Source organism: Macrobrachium rosenbergii, chromosome 23 (assembly GCF_040412425.1).
Source record: "Macrobrachium rosenbergii isolate ZJJX-2024 chromosome 23, ASM4041242v1, whole genome shotgun sequence".
Classification (NCBI taxonomy): Eukaryota; Metazoa; Arthropoda; class Malacostraca; order Decapoda; family Palaemonidae; genus Macrobrachium; species Macrobrachium rosenbergii.
In genome coordinates this window covers 1,540,673-1,560,202 of record NC_089763.1, presented here as the reverse complement: position 1 = coordinate 1,560,202, position 19,530 = coordinate 1,540,673, and the positions used below count along the sequence as shown (strand labels likewise).

At 47.4% G+C, this 19,530-nt stretch overlaps 1 protein-coding gene across 1 annotated transcript in view; it reads right to left on the bottom strand.

The window, feature by feature from the left end:
• Positions 1-19,233, bottom strand: part of Pdp (pyruvate dehydrogenase [acetyl-transferring]-phosphatase 1-like protein, mitochondrial) — a 240,990-nt gene extending 221,757 nt beyond the window's left edge. Inside the window, exon 1 of the mRNA XM_067125156.1 lies at positions 18,720-19,233. Coding sequence (XP_066981257.1) covers positions 18,720-18,881 — 162 coding nt within the window. The 5' untranslated portion in view covers positions 18,882-19,233. The remainder of the gene's footprint in view (positions 1-18,719) is intronic.
• Positions 19,234-19,530: the final 297 nt, after the last annotated feature.

The window sequence follows — 19,530 nt, the reverse complement described above, 5'->3', positions numbered from 1 at the left end:
GCCTGACGAAAGGCCATCAACAAATGTGGAGAACATGACGCCTAGAACGCAGAGAAGGAGGGAGGACGCCCTGGGGTGACGTCAAGACGATCTCTCCCAACACCCTCTGGGGACGAGTCTAAGGTTCCTTCCACGACGAGCTGGCGGGCGAGACGAAGGAGACGAACGAGGAGCAGGAGAAGGAGACCGCCTAGATCTCTTCACTGGGAGCCTAACATCTTCCGAATACTGAGGACGGGACCTGACTTCTTCTGGGCAATGAACGAGTTGCTGCTGCATGAGGCAATATGGCCTGTTGGTGACGCCTCTCTCTCTGAGAATCACTTGAACCTAGAGGCAGAAGGACGAGGCCGCCCTAATCCTCTTCTCTTGGAGGAGGGAGAGAGCTCTTGGCCAAAAACGCTCTTCGACACGTCTTGGTACTTCTTTTTGCGTGGGGGAACGTGATCCACAAACTCGGCAGATACAGAGATGAGAGATGCGACGCAAGCGCCCTCTCCCTAAAGCTTCTCTTAAGAGGGCGAGAGCCTCATCTGACGGGTTCCAACTCCCGTGGGGAGGACGTGCCAGAAGACGAGAAGCAGTCCTTCAGGACCCGGAACACTAGATCGAGCCTGGGCAGCCTGGGAACGCTCTTCAGGACGGTGCCGGGCGGGACGCCAGGATCGGTGGGGGTTCCCCGTCACCCTCCTCGGCTTTCGGACATGCTCTCTCCCTGAGTCCGGGGAGTCCAGCAGAGGTCCAGGCCTAGAGGCATGATGGGGTCGGGTTCGACGCCCCTCCACTGCACTGGGGGCACTAGTCACTTCACAACACTTATCTTGAGAGAGCTGACACCTTAGGATTCTAATGCACGACCGATTCCATCATAGCGAGCATATTAGCCCACTGGCACGATCTCAGGGCAGGAGACAAAACCACAGGGTTAGGATCTAAAGGTACAGGGAGTTAGGGCCGACATCAACACCCGCAAAGAGAAGCACTCCTGGAGGAAGACCTCTCAGCTCGATCACGCCCAACTTCCTCACACATTTATCATACGCTCTCCATTCATTTTCAGACAAAGAAGCACATTCATCACACCCATTCAACATGCATATATGCTTCCTAAGAAGAAATAAATAGTGAGGGTCAACTCGCAGCTTTCAAGTAACCTCACCTACATTCAGACATCACACACGCACGTGACCAGCGCAGCAGAGCTGCATCAGACATAATGATAATCTAAATCAAACCAAAGAAAGTCAAAAGCGATACCATCATCATCCAAAGTCAAAAATACCAAAAGACAAATGAGATACTCAGTAATTTAGAAAAAGCAAATCTTATGACGGAGGTGCAGACAACAGTTGTTGACAACACCGGCGACAGAGAAAAATCTAATGGAAAATGGGAATGGTTCTTGATATCCATTTCCCAGCGCGGAAATGCACACCACTCAATCGAGCACTGTGCCGCTAAATTTGAAATTTGTCGGACCTTCGGAGAATACAGCTATATATATATCTGACAGGTAAGTTTATGAACAAAACCTATTTTTTGTAGTCGCTAGTTGAGTCTTCAAAACCTCCTGCACTTCCTGACGAAAAGGCATGGGATTTGGGCAAAGGATCAACCTGCACTGACCAACAGAGAGTAATGGCTCCTTGGTCTTTTAACGGCCCGGTTGTAAACAAGAGGGCGGATGCGCATGCGCAATAGTTACTTCTCTTTCTTGCAGGTTAATTGATGTTGGATAAGAGAAAGTGTCCTCTTATCTTTGAGTCCATTATATACTCCATCATGTGTTATAATGTTAATCATTACGACACAATATCTGGCCAAAAGACCAACTAAATTAGAAGAGAATTCTTTGATATTAGTTTGGTCACCATGGAGCTCTGGTAGACCATGGAAGGTAATTCCTTTGAGGACTCAACAGCGACTACCAAAAATAAGTTTTTCCTACGTCAAAACCTTTAATTAAATATCTATGTTAACTTAAACTCTCTAAGGTTTAGGTTAGTTTTCATACCTGTATATGGCTGTATTACTTATACACTGTTAGTCCTTTTGCAATGGCCAAGTGAAATTTTTAATTCCAATTGTCATGCCATTCACACTAACTGCTATGAGCTAATTTTAACTAACCCAAGCTACTGTTTTATATAGCTTAGGTTAATGCTTCTAGTATAATCTACGTTAAGCTAAGAATAGAGGATTTCTTAGAAGGTTCTTGCTTAACCTATTCTAGGCTTATTTACAACTTAAAGATATAAACTATACAAAAAATAACCCTCTTATAATCTGGTTTTCTGTATGTATGGCCGAGACTACCCTTTTACCTGATATTCAGCCATCACTGTTTCAGGCTAATAGTAGGATGTTCCTTATAAGGGGGTTCCTACTTAATCTGGTTAGGCTAGGCTATATAAAAACAGAAAACTTCCAAATATGTAACCTTACAGTTAGTCTACTGTTTTTTGTCTAACCCAGGTTGTTGTTTATACCCAATCCTCGGCTATTTGGTCAACTATATAAAACTAACTTATTAACCTTACAGCCAGGCTATAACTTACATTCATCTAGGCTACTGCCTAATCCAGCTTATTTAATTCACACTTAAGGGTACGGGTTACATAAAACACAATTGGCCTACCTTAGTATGTAGCCTTAAGGCCAGGTTACCATCTCATTCAGCACAGATTACTATTTCATCTAGTCCTAGGTTACATGGTGTAGGCTAACAATTTAGTCCAAAAATGGGATGTTTGTAAAAAGTTATCACTAAACTTGATACAAACTTGATATAAAAGGAAAAAATTTATACTAATATGTAGCCTTATTGTTAGGCTATCAATTTATTTTACCCAGATATTGTTATTATCTGATCCTAGGGTCCTCGATCTATGCTAGGCCACTTAAGGATACGTAATCCTAGGACATAGGCTACTGACAACATCCACTATTAATCTAGTCTAAATTATTCTCACTTACTGCCTAGATTATTGTAGACATTGTATAATCTGAAAGGATTTTCTATATTAATAATAAGCTGTGGAACATTTCTTTTAGTTAAAACATTTAGTTAGAATTTAAAACAATTTTCACTTTACGAAACTTAGTAGCAATCAACGCTTTACGAAACTAGGTAGCAATCAACGAGCCGGGTTCCAGCTTTTAAAAGGAAAACATTAATTCCAAAAGTTTAAAACTAAAACTTTTACCTGGAGCTTAATATTAAGCACTTATCTTGCTATTTTTTATGTTTCTATGATCCTCAATAATGAAAACAGAGAAAAAAGTCAAATTTTTTTCAGAGTGCTGGTAATGACGTGAACCGTTTTCCATAGACCAAAGAGAGTTAATGGCTCCTTGGTCTTTAACAGTCTGCTTGTGAACAAGAGGGCGGATGCGCATGCGCAATAGTCACTTTTCTTTCTTGCAAGTTGTTTTGACATTGGAAAAAATGGGTTCAGCTTCACTGAAGATAAGGGAAAGTGCCTTCTTATCTTTGAGTCCATTATATACTCCATCACGTGTTATAATGTTAATCATTACGACATAATACCTGGCCAAAAAGATCAACTAGAAGAGAATTCTTTGATATTAGTTTGGTCACCATGGAGCTCTGGTAGACCATGGAAGTTAACTCCTTGAGGACGAAACAAGCAATTACGTGATAAAAAATTGAGAGTTTAAGCCTTTTCATCATGGGTCAATTTCTTTGTAAAGCTCCTCCAGGATGAAATAAGCAACTATGCTATCAAAAAAAGGTTTTGACATACAAAAAAACCTATGTTGCTGTTGAGTCCTCAAAACCCTCCCACTTCCCTGACAAAAAGGCATGGGATTCGGGCAAGGGATCATCCTGCATTGACCAACAGAAAGCAATGCTTCTTGTTCTCCGGGAGGGTCTGTTCTCGGTTAAACAGGTTTTGGCCATGGAAGAACCTGGGTATACAGCATTGCTGTAAAGATTTGGGAAAATGCCCCCTATTCTTCAAGTCCATTAAATACTACATCATGTATGACAGTGTTTATCACTACAACACAATACCAGCTATAAGAGAATTCTTGAACATTAGTTTGGTCACCATGGAGCTATGGTAGACCATGGAAGGGTAACTCCTTGAGGACTCAACAGCAACCACCAAAAATAGGTTTTTCCTACATCAAAACCCGTTTTTAATATTGCATGCCTCCATGTAGTATCCTATGCCTTTTCAATGCAAAAAAAAAAAAAAAAAAGACAGCTACAGTAATTTGTTTTCATTTAAATCCTCTACATATGTGATCTCAGTTTGATAGAAAATGACAAATTTTAAATGTAATTTGTATTTTTCCTAACTTTACAAACCTGAGGTCTTTACATAAGGAATATGCTTCAGCGTAGCTGAAAATGGCCATTTAACTTTTAAACAGACAGTAAACATTCACTTTGCATTTCGGCCTGGGTATCAGCATGAGGGGTGGCAAGAGGTGGGCATTTAACTACAAAGACCTCAGGTTTGTATAGTTAGGAAAAATACAAATTATACTTTTAAAATTTGTCATTTGTTCCTATACAAAATTTGTCATTTGCTCCTATACAAAATTTGTCATTTGTTCCTATACAAAATATGTCGCTTGTTCCTATACAAAATTTGTCGCTTGTTCCTATACAAAATTTGTCATTTGTTCCTATATAAAATTTGTCATTTGTTCCTATACAAAACTTGTCATTTGTTCCTATACAAAATTTGTCACTTGTTCCTATACAAAATTTGTCATTTGTTCCTATACAAAATTTGTCATTTGTTCCTATACAAATTTGGCGCTTGTTCCTATACAAAATATGTCATTTGTTCCTATATAAAATTTGTCATTTGTTCCTATACAAAATTTGTCATTTGTTCCTATACAAAATTTGTCATTTGTTCCTATACAAAATACAAACCATTGGTCTTTCCATAGGGAAGACTTACTTCCTTGGAGGGAGGAATCTGAATAAGTCTCTGAACTGACTGGTAGGTCACCACACCTGGGTCTTCTTCCTGGTCGAGTGATCATGGAAGAGGGGCCCAGCCTCTGACATGTTGAACGAGTATGGAACTGTGTGTTCAACTTTCAGACTTCTGGGCATTTTAAAATGTATGGGTTGTAAGCAACATCATCTGAAAAGGGGCTACGTTGAATCTAGGAGACATATAAAGCATTGCATAAGCACTGGAACTCAATTGTGAAACCAACCTGCATCAGTGCCAGTTCCAGCACGTGATGGCTCGCTATTTACACTCTGCCCACAGGGAGAGGAAGGTAGTAGAAATAGAAAGGGAGGAGAAGCCAGTCACTCACGCACAAACACTCTCTTTCGTCACTGAACACCTTAGGCAAGATGCTACCTGTCCTCTTAGAGGAGCTGGGTAAGCTACAAAACTCGTTGAGCAGCCACCAACAGACCCAAGGAATAAGTGTCCAAGGACTTGTGGGTAATGTCCCACAAGTAAAAGGAAATGGTGGTGGTCTGGCATGACCATACCCCCACCTTCAATACCTGAGGAACCGACAGATTCTTCCTGAATGCGAGGGACAGACCAATTTGGGAGCTCTCACTTGGAGCATACTGGTGTTCTCCTCGCCAGTCGCAGAGTACGCCCACTTGATCATCTCAAGAAGCCAGAAAGAGACTGTGTTCTTGGACACCTCTTTCTTAGTCGAGCCAGTACTAACAAAGAGTCGTCGACACTCAGGCTGGAGACGGCGAGTCCTCTTAAGATAGTACCGCAGCACTCCAACAGGACAGAGTAGCATCTCGTCTGGATCATTAGCAACAAAGTCCTCTAGGGAGGGGATCGTAAAGGACTTGATTCTGAGTCTTCGCTAAGAAATCCGGGATGCAATCAAGCGTAACTGATCCCTATCCCCTTGAGTGTTTAACATCAAAGGAAAGTCCATGCAGTTCACCCACTCTCTTCGCTGATGCCAGGGCAAGCAAGAAGACAGTCTTGAGGGTCAGATACCTGTCTGACGACTCTCGTAAAGGCTCGCAAGGTGCACAAGTCAGGCTCCTAAGAACAAGAGTCACATCCCACTCAGGGGGGCTGAGTTCCCTGGGAGGGCAAAACCTTTCGAAGCTTCTCTTCAGCAGATGTAGGCTATGTTTATACAGACCTACTTTGAGCCCTGACATAGGCTATATTTGCACAGACCTACCTTGAGCCGTGACGTAGGCTATGTTTGCACAGACCTACCTTCAGCCCTGATGTAGGCTATATTTGCACAGACCTACCTTGAGCCCTGATATAGGCTATAATTGCACAGACCTACCTTGAGCCCTGATGTAGGCTATATTTGCACAGACCTACCTTGAGCCCTGACGTAGGCTATATTTGCACAGACCTACCCGACTTGGCACAGCTCTTGAAGACTGCTAGTTTGAGCGTGTTGAAAGCATCCAATAGATTGTCTTTGACTTAGGCTATACTTCGCCCAATTAGGCTAGGAGATTAGGCACAGCATTGCAGGCATAGGGTACGCTCCATTCGTCCGCTGGGTTCATAACCCTTCATTGCCACTGTCATGTGTGTTAGCAAATATTACACATACTATAATTCTTTACTCTTACCTGTGGGAAGAGAATGGTGGTCTTTTAGTATTTGTGGTTGACTCCCATCTCTTGTTGTTTCTGTCGATGTACTGGGATTAATTAGACCACTTCTTTGTTTCGTCTTTATTACAAAGTGTACATTTTGAAGAAGGCGGTAAGTGTGTATACAAAATATGAAAGCATATAAAACAGAATCATAACAAATATATGAGCATCGGAGCTCAATATACGAGGAATCATATCCTACACACACGAGGTAGAACTTACAAGATCAAAGCCTGAGTGTCTGATTCAAAACTAAACACAATAATAATTGGTTATACTTGTACATTTATGTATTATGCAATGCAACTGCAAGAGCTCTGAACTGAACATGTCTACCGACAACAGCACATAAGGCATCATACATACATAACACCACGAGCACCCTTCGAAGCCTGGGTCTTCTTAGGGGACAAGGAAGTGCTAGCCTGACCCGAGGGTCGAGGCTGCAGTGGCATGCAAAGACTGCCTGGTGAACAAGGCGGTCGCTGTCTTCGGCACATCTCTTGTCCACCGCAGCATCTACCAACTCTCTGGGGAAGAGAGGCAGAACCCAGCAATGGTACGTTCCCAAGGGCCAATGCCAACTCGAGACCTACAGACCTGGAGATCCCATTCAGGAAAGCGGCCCTCCTCTTCAGCAACAGGTTGCCGTCTGGTGGGCTAGGTAGATGGTCCTACCTCCAGACTGGCACAGTCTCCTGAAGATGGAGTCCTCTCCAGGGATGATTGCACTTGAAGAGACAGCAACCTTGGAAACTGTGAAAGACCACAGATTCAACCAGACTGCCTGGAGAGCCGCCATAGCGGTGGCATCCAGGTTCTCTGCCTCTTGCTGCGAGAGGGAGACCCCTTCTGCAACAATACACCTGGGCCTAGATGAACCAGGTCTGGGTCAACCTGCTTATTCGGCAAAGATCCCTCTGAGGGCATGTAGAATCACTTCTGTCGAGGCAGAGGAGGGGGAAGGAGCTTATCCGAGCGGTTCGACTGAAGCAAATTTTCCTGCTCAGAGACAAGATTATTCACTTGAGTACTGTACCCGCCTCAGCAAGCGTGGACCATGGCAGCCCAACCAAAGCCTTTGGTTCCTTCTAGGGCCCCTAAAGGATTCAAGGAGCAAAGGAAGATCCACTGAAGAGGCCATGGTCCCCTTCCAGAGATCATTGTGTTGACGAATTGGCGCGATGATCTCTGCGAAGGTCCTCTGTATTTCAGGAGTGTCTGCATCCTGAGGAAGAGGACCCTCAAGTCCTTCCAGGTTTGATCCTCCCAACCTACTCTCCCTGCAGGAGGGAGAACCTCTGCAGACCCCTGGGATCCCTCCCTGTCTACTCGAGCATACGACTGAGCCAGTTCAAGAACCAAACCTGGAGCACAGGCCCTCATAGCCAAACTCCAAGAAGAAGCAATCTTGTCGGAGTCCCTCCTGTCCGACTCGTACCTTCTGGTAAAGCCCAGGCCGTTGAGGGGACAGTGAGGGGGATTGAGCACTCCTACCTGTCCTGCCAGAAGAACCAGCAGGAGAGGTAGGCCTTGGGCGATCACCAACCGGCGGTGGTGACGGCGGCACAGTCTAGGAGAGAACCTATGGCTTGGTGAAGCACTGTCCCGAGTTGAGCGGAAAGGTTCATCCGAGCACACCCGAGCACCCTCTTCAAGCAAGCGGGTCCGATCACGCGAATGCGATTGGGACTGATCGGAGACAAGCACTCAGGAGCTACCTGGTGTGAACTTGCGCCGTCCTCTTGACATGCTCCAGTCTTCTTTAAGGCCAAAACCTCCCAAGAAGAAGACTGAACAGGGGACTTCCTCTCTGCATCTCTGAGTGCTCGGACCCTCGGGTCCGAGGCACTGGGTTGGGAGCCTGGCTGAGCACTTGAAGCGGTGCTAGCAGGAAGTGTCGAAACACTGGCATGTTTCGGCACTTTCTCTTGTCCTGTGCCTAAACTAGACCAGGGAGTGGACTCGCCAGTGCTGGTTTGGGGTGCCTGAGATTCCATGAAATCCTGAGCACTCAGCGTAACTCAGCTTGGCCAAGCACCCAATACTCCCAAATCTCGTAGAGAGATATCAACAGGAGTGGTCTCCTTTCGAGTTTCTGAAGACACTCGGGAGGAGACAGGCACAGTACTGGTCTTAGAAGACAAATTCTTTGAACCGGTATCAGGAACGTGAGCCTGGGAGACCCATGCGCCCAAGGCTCCTGAGACATAAGACCCGGGCGGGGAACATGAACCGGATCCTGAGCCTGAGGGCCGGGAAGAGCCAAGAAGAGATTCCACTGCCTCGCCTGTGGAGAGAGGCAGCTCCTTAAAAGTCCCCGTGCGAGGGGGAAGCAGCCTTCTTCTTCTTCTTCTTCTTCTTCAGCTGATGAGCCTCAGAAGAAGAAGGGGAGGAGGCAGAAGACGACGAAGTCGAAGAAGACAATGGCGATGACACCTTACAGGACCTCTTCTTTGATTTCTTCCTTGACATCTTCTTCAGGATGGCAGTCAGGTCCCCCATCCAAGAGGGAGCAGCAGAAACCACAGGAACAGCCAGGGTGACAGGAGCATCAAGAACAGCAGGAGCGGCAACAGGAGCAACCAGGGCAGCTGGGGTAGGAGGCATGGCAAGGGCGACAGGAACAGCAGAAACCGCCAGGGTAACAGGAGCAACCAGGACAGGAGGCACAGGAGTAGTTGGAACCATGGGTATGATAAGAGGCATGGACACCGCATACTGGGGTGCCAGAGCATAAACGGCAGTCTGGTCCACCACCATCGGGGTCGTCAGCATAGGAAAGCACGTTGTCACTGTATTGGGGACCTTCACAATGCTGTCATGGTTACTGTGGTCGTCATCAAGGTGGTCACAGCACCGGGAAATGCCTCAGGTGCGTCAAGATACCCTGCACAGAAGGAGCGCCTGAGAGCCCCAAGGAGATCCATGCTTCCTGGAGCTCAACTGCCTCCTGGCCCTCAGCCACCTCACGATGCTCGGCTGTCAAATCTGAAGAAGCAAGCAAATCCAGGTGAGCAGAGGGAGACACCTCTCACTCCAAAGGAAAAGTTCCCCCTCAGAGCGAGCGGAGGCCCCTGAGAAGAGGTCGTCCAGATCCCCCCAAAATGATCTTCACCCGACGAAGCGAATGAAGATGACGAGGGGGGAGATCGCTACCGAGGAGACAGCCAGAAGGGATAAGTTCACCGGGTGGAAGAAACGAGGAAGAGGGGTTAGCTATCAAGGGGGTAGTCGGAGGCGTATATCCTTCCGACGACGCCTTGGCAGCCTCCCAGTAAACTTTATTCACTGTGCAGGCAACCAAGGACAACACTCAGCACATGTAGATTGACGATTACAATCATGTACCCTGCAAGTAGTGCAGAGGACATGGTCAACATCAATTGGAGATCGGAAGCAGGTACAACCCTTGCCGCCAACACCAGGGCATACATGCTGGGTGACGGCCTTCTGAATGGGATTAGATGATTCGTGGGTTTGCATTATTCAGAGTTATTGTCAATCACACAAATACACTCAAGGACAATAAAAAAAAAGAAAGATCCCACTGGGAAAGCAGCGAAACAGCAATCAGGGCAGAGAGCTAGCACACGCGTCTGCACCTCACAACAGTTGAAAGCATATTGGAATGTTCACACCCAGACAGGCGGGACTCCCGCCTACCGGATGGTAGTTAACTGCCTAACCACCTCGTTCGAAAGTTTAACAGCCATTTCAAGCTTCGGCGAAAGTAATTCCTAATGTAATGGACCGAGGGTTTACATATCAAGTAGGAACAATCCACTTTTTACCAAAAGTTCCCCTATAACACTGCACATGTGCAATAGCATTCCAGGATGGCCAGCATACAGTAACATATCAGTTCTAAGGTTGATTACAGTCGACCACCAAAAAATAACAGTAAATTCTTGATAAGCAACCAAAATGTAGAAAAATCACAATTTTTGAAAGTAAATTGTATTTTTCTTAACTATACAAACCTGAGGTCCTTTACATTAGGAATTACTTTCAACGTAGGCTGGAAACATCCGTTAAACTCCTGAGCAAGGTGGTTAGGCAGTAACTACTGCCAGGTAGGAGGGAATACCCGCCTGCAAGGATGTAAACATTCCAGTTTGCCTTTCGGTCCAGGTTCAGATTGAGGGGTGGCATGAGGCAGGCATAATATGTAATGTAAAGGACCTCAGGTTTGTACAGTTAGGAAAAATACAATTTAGTTTCAAAAATGGTGATTTGTTCCGACACAATATACAAACCGTCGGTCCTTTACATTAGGAAAACTCACTGGTTGGAGGGAGGAATCTGAGTGAGTCTCCTGAACTCACTGGAATTCTGCACACCTGGATTACTCCTGGTCGAAAGAGCGAGGAGGAGTACCCGAGCCTCTGACATTGATCGGAGTGTAGGAACTGCAAGATCAAATGTCAGATACAGGACCTTTTCGCATGAGTGAGAAAACGTGACTCATACGAAATAGGCTGGAAGAATATTAGAATCGGGGGCAGTAAGGAAAAGCTGAGATAGGGTTTCCCTTATTGCCAGACTCTCCTTCCTCCTCCTGCTAGAGGAAGGAGCAGAACTGCTTCTATGATTCTAGGAGAAAAATAGAATGGGTGCTCCATGTGCAGTCTTACCGCATTAGCGACAGGTCCAGCACGTGTTGGTTTGAGTCCTATTCTCATCCCGAAGGAGGAGAAGTAGAAGGGCGGGGAAGGAGGAGGAAGAGAGGCCAGTCACTCTTGGTATCCTTCTCACTTCCAGAACCAGCACCTTAGGCGAGATGCTACTCGTCCTCTTGAAGGAGCCAGGTAAAAAAAAACAACTTGTGCCATCACAGGACCAAGGAAAAAAGGTTCCAAGGGCCTGTGGGCAAGACCATAGGATGACAAGAGTGTGGTCTATGAGACCATGTCCTGCTTCCAGACCGACAGAAGCTTCCGGAATGCGAGGGATGGACCAAGCCATCGGCTTCGTGAGCTCTCGGGTGGAAGGTACCAGTATCGTTGTCGTCAGCTGCTGAGTACCTCCTTCAATCGCTTCATGAAACTAGGAGGAAGATGTGTCCTTAGACACTTCTTCCTTGGGAGAGAGAGTACTAGCAAAAATGGTCGACGACATCCAGGTTAAGAGTGTCGAGCCTTTTCGGAAAGTACCACAGCTCCCTAAAGGACAAAGTAATGAATGATCTGGATCATCGATACAAAGTCCAAGGAGGAGGAGAACAAGGACGACTCGAACTCGACAACAGATGCCGAAGAATTCGGAGTCCACCTACGACATCCGAGGAGTCGAGGTATTGCTGTCCTTCACCTATTCTTCCATCTTCTACGCCAAGGCTGGAGCAAGATGAGGGGGGGCACATCTCTATCCGATGACTCTCGTAAGGGCGCGTGCAGCATGGAAGAGTCACATGCCACCCAGGGAACAGTTCCCTGGGACAGCAAGACCAAAGAAGCTTTTCATCCGTAGCTAAATCTTGACTGAGGAGAATTTCTGAAGGCTACTTCAGATAGAAGACTAGGTCGCAAGGGCCTACGTTCTTCACAAATGAAAGGGAAAGAAGCAACCCTCAGCAGAGAAGACGAGAAGTCCAGACTTGAAGAGCAATTCTGACCCGAGAAGGAGTTCTGCAACGACACCCACCAGCAAAAATGGCTCCCAGTCCTTGGGAGTGTTGCAGAGGACTTCAAGAGATATCCAGCTATAGCCGTTGCCACTCGGCGAGAAAGCCTATGCTTGCAAGGGAAGCTGGAAGGTCTCCCAGTCCTGAATACACTGGGATGTACTGCCCAAAGAACCGCTTCTCGTGTAGCTGCTACAGGAGGTTGGGTCAAGCAGAACTCTTCTCGATGTCTCGGCTATCAGGTCAGGCAAGAGGAGAAGTCTTCCAGCATTTGTCTGTAACTCGGGGTGAGCAATGTTTGAGAACCCCTAGCGAAACAGACAAATACAGTGGGAAAATGTAGGTATCAAGTTTCCCAGAAAGGCAGCATGCCTCGTCGTAGCAGCCCCTGGGTCTGGTATGAAGGAGCAAGAAAAAACTACCGACTTTTGCAGGGAGGCAACAGAGAGACAGTAGGGATTTCTCAGTCGAGCAATCTCTTCGTGAATCTTCGAGTGAGCAGCATGTTCCATCACGATCACACAAACACGAGGCCAAGCTCGCCTGCCAATACATCCCCACCAGGGATGCATCTGGCTAGTTGAGATGTTGAGTGCGCTATAGAACACTGGAGTACCTGCAAATGTCGACAGATGAAACAAGAGGAAAAAACGATTCCCTCCTGTTTGTTGACAAATGCCACTACTGTGGTTTGTTGTTCAACAAACCACTGAGTGTCACAAAACTCATCCTGAATTCTCGGAAGGCCAGAAGGCTGCCTTGAGCCCAGGATGGTGATGAGAAGGTACTAATCGGCTCGGTTACGCACCTTCAAGACAGTCTTACAGGTGTGCGCCTCTTCCTCAATCAGTGAATCCGTAAGTAGACACAAGATGTGAGGGGAAATGCAAGTATATTCGAAAGTTCCTTCAATCAAGCATTGGCCTAACTCCTTCCTCATACTTCAAAGAGGAAAGAAGGACGGAGGAATGGAAGCAGACTTCCCTTCTCTGCCATGGGGAAGCTTCTGCAAGATGACAGGATACTGAGACAATTAGCTCTAGCTGGGCTGGCATTTCCCGAATCGGGAGCACGGGAGAGGAAGTGGGATGAAAAGAATTGCCGAGACCTAAGGGAAACAGATACTTCTCCTGAAGGAATCCATTCCCACGTCTCGGCGATGTTGCTGCCAGCTCCAGAGATTTGTTTAGTATCATTTCATCCAGGAATCTGCAGTAGGAGAACTTCTTCCTGGTCGATACTTCTTTCTCTTCCCTTCTTCCCTCCTCCCTTATGGGAAAGAGGGTGGAAAAAGACACAGTTATGCACACTTTCCTAGAAGGGTAGGAGAGGCTATGTTCCGCAATCTTCTATCAAAGCCTGGGACTTCTTAGGAGTTGAGGGGGGGCTGGCTTGAACTCATGATCGGGTTGAGATGACTAAGACCCAAAGGTCTTGGCCATTGTCCAAAGGACAAGGCAGTGCCCTGGTACAAACCTTGATTACTGCGGTATATGGCAAATCTCTGCAAGAGAAAGGCAGAACCAAGGTTCGTTCCTAAGGGTTGAGCCAACTCGGGACTTACAAAACCGGAGATCCGAATTGGGGCAAAGTCCTTCTTCTTAGCACCAGAATTGCCCACAGAACTGCAGTCGGCCAGAACCTTCGAGGCAAGAAGAATTCGTATTCTGTCAGGACAGATGAGAAGCTTGGTGTCTCAACCTGAATGAACTCCTTCTACGAAGAAAAGAACGCTCTCCAAAGCAAGGAACGTGGCTGCCCCCGACACTCTCGGCCCCTAGGGAACTGCAAGGGTTGCGAGTGATGAAGATCATTCATTGGAGGAATTGCGGTCCTGTCCTGGGGATCCTCGTGCCAATTCGTCAGTTCTCCGAAAAACAGGGTGATTGCAACTTGAAGAGGAAGTCCCTCACTGCTTCCGAGCGTGAAACTCCTGTACATCTGCCCTTGGAGAAAGCCTTGACGGATCCCATGAAAACCTTCTCGGCTACCTGGTTGTACCACGAGACAATCGGGGGACTGACACCCAAAGTACATCAGGAAGCCGAACTCCGAAGAGCTCTCTCTGTCCGTCTCGTACCTCTCGGAACAACCGAGAGGAAAAGAGAACAGGTAAGGAGAAAGAGTACCCCTACCTGTTCTGCCAGTCAGACCAGCAGGAGAGGCAGACCGTGAGCAATAATCAACCGGAGATTACTGCTACATGAGGGAAGGAGAGCGCTTGTGCCGTGGCAAAGCACTTTCCTGGGAAGAGCAAAAAAGTTCACTTGGACAGAGCCAAGAACCTGATTCTGAAAAATCGAGTGAGGCCAAGCCAAGACGCACTGAGCCGAGCTAGTCACGCCAACGCAATCCAAACTGGGAGGTATGCAGTGTACAGGAGGCAGGCGGGGTGAGCCGAGCCGAGCCGAGCCGTGCCAGTCTCGGAAGCACGACCAAGGGCTGGGCGGGGCGAGCAAGCCAAGCCAAGCCAGTCTCGTAAGCGCAACCAGGGACCAAGCCAAGCCGAGCCAATCGCGCGAACACAATCGGAACTGGACAGGGCGGAACTCACCTGCCATGAACTATTGCCAGTTACCCAAACTCTAAACTCCTAGGCCAAGGCCCCTCAAGAAGAAGGTTCAAAGGGGAATTCTGTGTCTGCTATCCTGCACGCTCAAACCCTAAGGTTCAAGACACAAGTATGAAACCCGGCTGAGCAACCGAAGCAGCTGGCAGGCAGTATCGAGACACCTGGCGTTTCAACACCAAGCACCTGGCATCTCGGCACCCAGACACCTGGCGTCTCGGCACCTAGACACCTTGGTGTCTCGGCACTTTCTCTCGTCCTGTGTCTCTTGTCACGAGAGCGCTTGTGATTCATAGAATTCGAGATACCCACGAGACTCCCAAAAATTGGGAGCGGCTGCTTTCAGTTTCCTAGATATCGAAAGAGCCAGGAACAGAGCCAGTCTTTGACGCAGACTTCCAAGACTGGCAACGAGGGTGTGGCCTCAAGAGGCTGCGCTCTCGTGGCCCCCGAAACGCCAGACCCCACAGGAGAATGCGAATCGGTTCCTGCCCAAGGGTGGGAAGAGCCAACGAGAGAAACTTGTCTCCCGGAAGAGAGTCAGTCCCTTAGAAGTCCTGCAGGACTCCCGAAGGGAATCTCTTCCATGCTTCTTTTGGTGTTCAAACCGCCAGGATTGAGACACCAGGCTGGGAACCCGACCGAGCACTGGCAAGCACTCGGAGTGCTTGTGGTGCTGGCGGGAAGAGCCGAGACACCTGGGTGCCTCGGGCCTTTCTCTCAAACTGCTCCTGAACTGGGCCGAGGAAATGCTCTCCAGACCCGATCGGGATACTCGATATTCCATAGAATCTCGAGCACTCGGAGCGGTTCGCAAACGAGTGCCCGAAGCAGCCCCCGTCTTAGAGGCGGAACCTCTAGGACTGGGAACGGGATCGCAAACCGAGGTCTGCGTGCCCACAGCTCCCAGAATACAAAACCCAGGGCTATGCGAATCGGTTTCCTAACCGGAAGGTCAGGAAGAGCCAACGAGAGACCCACTGCCTCCTCGGAAGGAGGCAATCCCTAAACGTCCAAGGGCATCAAGGGGAAGAAGCAGCCTTCCTCTCCTTCGGCCGACGGAGGTCTGTCCAATTCCCGGGACCCCCATGGACCTCAGGAGAGGAAAGGAAGACGCAGCAGAAGACGAAATCGAAGGTAAGATGAAGAAGACGGCGGCTACTTCCACAGGGCGACTTCCTTCAACTCCACTCCGACATCTTCTACAGGATGGTGAACACGAAACATGGTAACCTCCAGGGCAGTCAGGCAGGAACACAAGGGAAACGGCCCAGGAAACGACCACCAGGGGATGCAGCAGGCATGATCAGGACAGCTGATGCAGGAGCTACGGCAGCGGTTCAGAAGGCAGGAGCTACTGCAACAGCCAAGAACGTCACTTTCCACAGGGCGACTTCCTTCACCTTCACGCCAACATCTTCTAAAGGATCGCGGACATCATAACCTCCAGGGCAGCTGGCAGGAACACAACGTAAGCGGCCCCGGGCACGACCACCAAGAGAAGCGGCAGGCATGATCAGGACAGCCGATGCAGGAGCTACAGCAGAGGTTCAGAAGGCAAGAGTTACTGCTACTGCAACGGCCAGGAATGTCAATTCCACAAGGCGACTTCCTTCACCTTTACGCCAACATCTACAAGATGGCGGACATCGTAACCTCCAGGGCAGCTGGCAGGAACACAATGGAAGCGGCCCCGGGCACAACCACCAGGAGAAGCAGCAGGCACGATCAGGACAGCCGATGCAGGAGCTACGGAAGCAGTTCAGAAGGCAGGAGCTACAGCAATAGCCAGGAACGTCACATGAAAGTCATCAGCAGCTACAGGAACAATCAGGATGGCTGCGGCAGGAGACCAGGAAGGGCCGCCCACAGACTCTCGTCGAGTTAACAGGAGCGTAACACAGGGAACAGCAGGAGCAGATGGACCACAGATGTGCCAGAGGCATTGCCACAGCATACATGAAGGCCAGCAATGGCAGCAATCGATCCACATCGGCGGCAACAGAATCGGAACGATCCCAACATGGAACTATGTCATTCAACCAGGTATTGTGGTCGATCCCGAAGCAACACTAATGAACGTCAGGACTCCTTCACACAAGATATCCCCTGAGATACTCAGGATCCCGAAGCAACACTAATGAACGTCAGGACTCCTTCACACAAGATATCCCCTGAGATACTCAGCCAACTACTGCTGTGTCTGCAATGCTCAACGTTAACCTGAAAGAAAAAGCAAAGATGATTTGAGAGGGAAACTCCTCTTGCTAAGAGGGGAACTGGCCTATGCAGCGAGAGGAGGTACCCAAGAAGAGGTTGCCCAACTGCCCGCTCCCCCTCATGGTCTTCGCCCGATGAGCGAGCGAAGAGGGCGAAGGAGAGAGATCTCTTCCAAAAGAGAGATAGGAAGAACTACAGGGAGAGAAAAGGACGGAGGGGAGGCCACCACGGGCGCTGTGGAAGCGTAACTTACAGACAACGCCCGCAACCTCCCACCCGCAGCGCAACTCTCTCAGCACAGGTGGCGAAAACAACACTCAGCAGAAGTAGGAAGGAAGTAGTCATGCCCTTGTACACAGAGGGCGGAAACCTAAGAAGGGAAGCGAACTCTTACATCTCGATCAATGAAGGGGAGTGAAGATATTACGTCCCAATCTAATATTTCTGATTGTACAGGGCTACTGGAGAGAAGCATTACCACCCGGTTACGCTCCTTTAATTAAGCCCTTAGCTGTCAACCCAAGACACAGCGCAGGGAACGACGGCTATGCAAGGTTATCACAAATTGTGGGTTTGTATTAATAAATATCAAGCACATGTAATATATACACCGGGATACTAAGAGCTTAACAACAGTCAGGCAAGGAGATCCGAAACCACGTCTGCTACGCATGATGGCCGAAAGCAAACTGGAATGTTTACATCCGGGCAGGCGGGTATTCCTGCCTACCTGGCGGTAGTTATTGCCTAACCACCTTGCTCAAGAGTTTAACGGCTGTTTCCAGCCTACGCTGAAAGTAATTCCTAATGTAAAGGACTGGCAGTTTGTATATCGTGTCGGAGCAAAGTCAATTTCCAAGGTAATACCCCAAGCGGAGTTGGGTAGATCTAAGTAATAGCTCCGCGGCGGCGATTTCCTTCTAACTTGACTTTTCTACGGTTTTTTGGTTGCTAATTATGGATTTACCTTCAATTTTTGTTGCACGAATGTAATTAACCTGTAATTAATCCCTGAAGTCCATCCAAAAAGGGGTTTCCATACGCGATCTTCACAAGACAGAGCACGGCTACGTCTGTTTGGAATGGTTCATACCTTGTCTGGCAAGTGCAATAACTTGTTACCGCATGGTACCGCGGCCCCGCCCCAGCCCAGTACTAAACACAGCAAAATGACATTCCATTTGGCTGACAACAAACAAATGCACGGCCAGTATTAGAAGCCCTAAAAGTGTAGAAAAAACCAGTTTCCAAGGTAAAAACTGGCATGGAGCCAGTACTTAGAATTATGTACTCAGAGTTGTACTACAGTTCTGTCCCAAAAACAATGTGGAAAGCAGATTGAAGAGTGTGTGGGGCTCCCCCCACCCTAACATAGGCAGTTAACAACCTTGTCTGAAAGTTAAATGGACGTTCAAGCTCACGTTCGCAAGCAAAATCCGTATGTAAAGAACTCTGGTTTGTATTTATGTAGGAACAAATGCTTACTAGGCCTACAGTAGCCCTGACCCCTTCATCTGCATTCACTCCCCTGGCTTTGTTCACCTTCAGTTCTTTCCGCCAGTAACATTCAGGATCGATTTCAGCAGCCTCAACTCCGTCCTTTCGTGGCTCCCTTCCCTTTTCTTGGCACTGGCCACATTTCTACGGCGACATCTTTCAAATAAATGAATGAGAGAAGTTTGGCTGCTTACCTCTTGGGGCGATAATCGTGGGTAATGTTTACTTGCAGATACCAAACGACTTGTACTGATGTAGCGTGTGAAGTCTCTCCGGGAAATCCCTACGGATAATGACTGTCGTCTTAAATTTGATTGTCGCATATTTCTAAATACTCTTTGTAATACGTTTGCCATAATGTCAATGTAATCTTAAGCTACTAGCACAGAGTTTAGCTATAAAGGCCACATAATATTTAAAGAAAAAATCGTTAGCCTGCCAGCCAGTAATGAATGACCCAGGCAGTATGTATTTGTTTACATTCAACAGCAGACGATGATATTCACAAGGCTGCCAACATATCACAGCACTAAATATGCAAAATTTGTTAATTATGGAAATGTATAGTTCAGTCAGCCTTAACTTCGATCGCATATGTTGTCAATACGAATTTCTAGTCAAACCAGTTCGACAAAAAATAAATCATAAAAGCTCCAACCACACAAACAAGTATCTAGTACGACGCTCGCAGGCATAAACGTCTAAACATAAACAGGGGGTACAATTTAGTTTGCATCACGTTTTAGTATGTATTCTTATTAAGCATACTAAAGAGGCTGAAGAACAAAGCGAAAATCACCAACATCGAGAATTGCTATTAATGTGAAAATAGTAAATGGAGGTAACATCGTATTAGAGGTGGACAAAATAAATGTTTCAACTTTGAATTTCAGTGATACTTTCTTTCACATAATCAGCTGACAGAGAATTTAATTAGTATGAATTTTGTGCTGCTTTTGAAGTACTGAACGAAAATTCTTCAACTTTAGCTTTTTTTTCAGCATG